The sequence below is a fragment of the Bidens hawaiensis genome, unplaced genomic scaffold (assembly GCF_021521415.1).
Source record: "Bidens hawaiensis isolate Kalapana, Puna unplaced genomic scaffold, B.hawaiensis_p1.1 tig00031448_1, whole genome shotgun sequence".
NCBI classification, from domain to species: Eukaryota; Viridiplantae; Streptophyta; class Magnoliopsida; order Asterales; family Asteraceae; genus Bidens; species Bidens hawaiensis.
Window position 1 is genome coordinate 49139 of NW_027495294.1, and position 3347 is coordinate 52485.

General features: G+C 30.1%; 1 protein-coding gene across 1 annotated transcript; it reads left to right on the plus strand.

The window, feature by feature from the left end:
- Positions 1-1249: 1249 nt before the first annotated feature.
- Positions 1250-3110, plus strand: LOC143582098 (snakin-2-like). The gene is made up of 4 exons (XM_077064737.1): positions 1250-1339; positions 1884-1928; positions 2653-2692; positions 2775-3110. Exons 1-4 carry the CDS (start codon positions 1286-1288, stop codon positions 2957-2959), a joined length of 324 nt encoding a protein of 107 aa, XP_076920852.1. The 5' UTR covers positions 1250-1285; the 3' UTR covers positions 2960-3110.
- The last annotated feature ends 237 nt before the right edge of the window (positions 3111-3347 follow it).

A 3347-nucleotide genomic window follows, 5' to 3' on the forward strand; every position in this document is an offset into this window, starting at 1 on the left:
TTTATTATTTTAACTTTGGGTTTGCCCGGGTTTAGCCCCTATTGTTTCGTTACTTGACACTTGGCTCCAAACTTCTATACACAAGTATGTGTTTGTAGATAATAATGGTTATTAACCAGGTTAAACCTTAGCCTAGATACTTATTTCGGGTTTAATATCCCAAAACTGAATATTACATTTTAATATTTTTGGGGTGTTACACAATATATCAGAGCTTACAAGTGAATGTGTTGTTAATCCTTTACGATATTATTTCGCGATATTGTTGCGTATAGCAAATAACTAGTTAATCGATCTGAATCATAATGTTTTCACGTAGATGATGTCATGCATGATCTGGATCATGCGCTTTCAAATATAGTATGTATGTATGTATGTATGTATGTATGTATGTATAATTGTTGAATATACACTAAAATTATAACGAAACGTGTTGTTTTACGTGTCAATCTTTAAGAACTGTTGTTTTACATGTAACTTTTAATAAGATTTGTTGTTTTACGTATAAAATGAAAATGAAAAATGGTATTTTACACGTATAATATTAAATTGTTACATATAAAATCTTCAATAACTGTTGTTTTACTTGTAAAATTTTAATTAGATTTGTTGTTTTACGTGTAAAATGTTAATGAAAAGTTTTATTATTTATGTAAAATATTAATTTTTACATGTAAAATCTTAAAAAACTGTTGTTTTACATGTAAATGTTAATAAGCTAGATTTGTTGTTTTACGTGTAAGATATTAATGAAAACCGACTCTAGTCGGGCAACTTATAACACCACAGAAAATTGATTTACAATTCGATAAGCATGTGGTATTTGAGAAAACCGACCCAAGTTGCCAACTCGAAATTATAACATTACTAAAATAACTGGATAACAATTAAAATAGGAAAACGTATAATTTATAAATTCAGCTGTCACCGATCAACTTCTTTAACTCGCCAAGATACCCGGTTACAAAACTTGATAACAAATGTATTTACAAATAGACAACCATTTTAACATTCAGTCACCGATCAACTTCATTAACTCGTCTAGATAAACGTTGTGTTCTAGCTGCTTACCAGAATAGCATGGCAAACCTTTAACGTGTTGGTTCGTTAACGGGATAACATCCAAATGCCACTGACATTTAAGTTGGGAGCAAACAGCTGGCTAGCATGAGCTCGAATATATATAAATTGTGGGCTGGAAACAGCTGGCAAGTAAGACAAAAGAATTAGTCTCTTGATATATGATATAAGAACAAGTGCTTGCCTTCACAATTTTCATGCAACAATGGCTTCCACCTCAAATACCCTCTTCTTACTACTACTATTCTCTCTTCTTCAGGTAAATTTTCTTATAATATAATGTTAATAGTTAACCATTTGAGTTGTATCATATTCATATTTGGTGTAAACGTGTTAAATGATTCTCACTATATGAATAAACTGATTACAGCAGAGTAATAGGTAAATGGTTAACAAGCTGCGTCGCAATCTCTTTTTAAATAGTAAAATGGTTAACAAGCTGCGTCGCAACCCCTTTTTAAATAGTAAATCTGATGTTACTAAATACAAAGTTTTGGCTGAAGGAAGCACGATCCATTGAACAATGGATAAAAATTACATTATGCTATGATACCAAATGTATCAAAAGGGAAACAATGAATTTAATATATACGAATGTAATAGAGAGAACAGTATCAAATAGAGCATCATATGTATAACTTCAGTTAAAATTAATATGCATGTCTAAATCAGACAATTATATAAATAAACACTATATATGAGACTATATGTACACCCACGTTAAATTAGTTTTATGCATGTAAATATATTATCTTATAAAATATATGTAATGTATTTATATATTTATTATATGGGCTTTGCAGGTGTCTTTCTCTTTATCATCCGAGACCCAAGACAATCAACTCCAGGTTAATTTCCTACTGTTTTTCATTGTCTATATAAAAAGTATAGAATACATTTTTTAAGAATAGATAAAGGAGGTTTTTTTTTATATATATTTTCTTGTTCATTTATGTTTATTTTCTAGTATGTCTACAAACTCGAAACAAACGTACATAACCAAAATTATGAATGTTTTTAATCAAACGACAAAAGTAGTGCTTTAGAATAAGGAAAACTGATTTCAGAAAGTCCAAACTATCACTTGTTAGCTACTATCACTTGTTGGCTGATAACAATATGCTAATCCTTCATTTTCATTTGTTGCTCAAAGCAACCTTGAGTGTACAATCATTATAGATTTTACAATCAATTTACATGTAATTTATATCTCAGATTTTGCTAAATGTTTCCCCATTTCCTTAATTCATAGTCGTTACTATACAAGTAATCGAGTGATAATTGAGTTCATTTGTATTAGATTATGCTATCCATTTCCTTAATTCATAGTCATTACTATAAAATAAATCAAGTGAAAATCAAGTATAAATCTCGAGTGAAAATCAAGTATAAATCTTTCAAGTATAAGTCTCGATTGAAAATAAAGTAGAAATCTCTCAAGTATAGTAAGTCTCGAGTGAAAAGAACTCTAGTGAAAATTAAATTAAGTATAAATCTATCAAGTATAAATCTCGAGTGAAAATCAAGTGTAAATTTTTGCTACCGAAATTGTTTGTAAGTATCGTTTTGTAGGTGGTGAAAGGACCACAACGAAGGCTAATGGAGTTCGTAGGTATTTTTATGCAAATTTTCAAATTGTTTAGGGGTGAAATATGTAGAGTAAGTTTTATAAAGGTGTATTTTGTAATATGCAGACTGTGGGGGACTATGCGCAATAAGATGCGGGAAGCATTCAAGGCCAAACGTGTGCACAAGAGCATGCGGCACGTGCTGCCAAAGGTGTAAGTGTGTGCCACCTGGCACTCATGGCAACAGAGAAGTATGTGGGAGATGCTACACTGACATGCTGACTCATGGAAATAAACCTAAATGCCCCTAGAAATATGTGCACCTTTTTAGTTAATAGTTATGTTATGTGTCGAAAGTACGTGAGACTTAGAAGTTGCATGTAAAATAAATAATCGTAGAATGGAATATTGACATAACAAAGTGGTTCATAGTAATAAATCATCTTTTTATTTGTTTTTAACCACCAATATTTCAATAAAAAAATTATCGATATAAAGTCTATTATATGATATAAATTGCCAATCTTCAATACAATCATTATACTACTAGATACCATTGAATGAAATGAGTGTACGTCAAATTTGTATATGGTGTTTTTGACATTATGAAATTCAATTAACTGATGCAATGAAAATTATGATTTGAATGTGGCAACTGATTATAGAACAAACGAATTTGACGTTTAGGAAAATTTACTA

What these genes read in the sequence shown, in the direction of transcription:
- LOC143582098 (XM_077064737.1), top strand. Translation starts at nt 1,286, where the DNA reads ATGGCTTCCACCTCAAATACCCTCTTCTTACTACTACTATTCTCTCTT. An exon ending in TACTATTCTCTCTTCTTCAG is followed by an intron (nt 1,340 to 1,883) that starts GTAAATTTTCTT and finishes TGGGCTTTGCAG; the next exon opens with GTGTCTTTCTCTTTATCATC. An exon ending in CCCAAGACAATCAACTCCAG is followed by an intron (nt 1,929 to 2,652) that starts GTTAATTTCCTA and finishes ATCGTTTTGTAG; the next exon opens with GTGGTGAAAGGACCACAACG.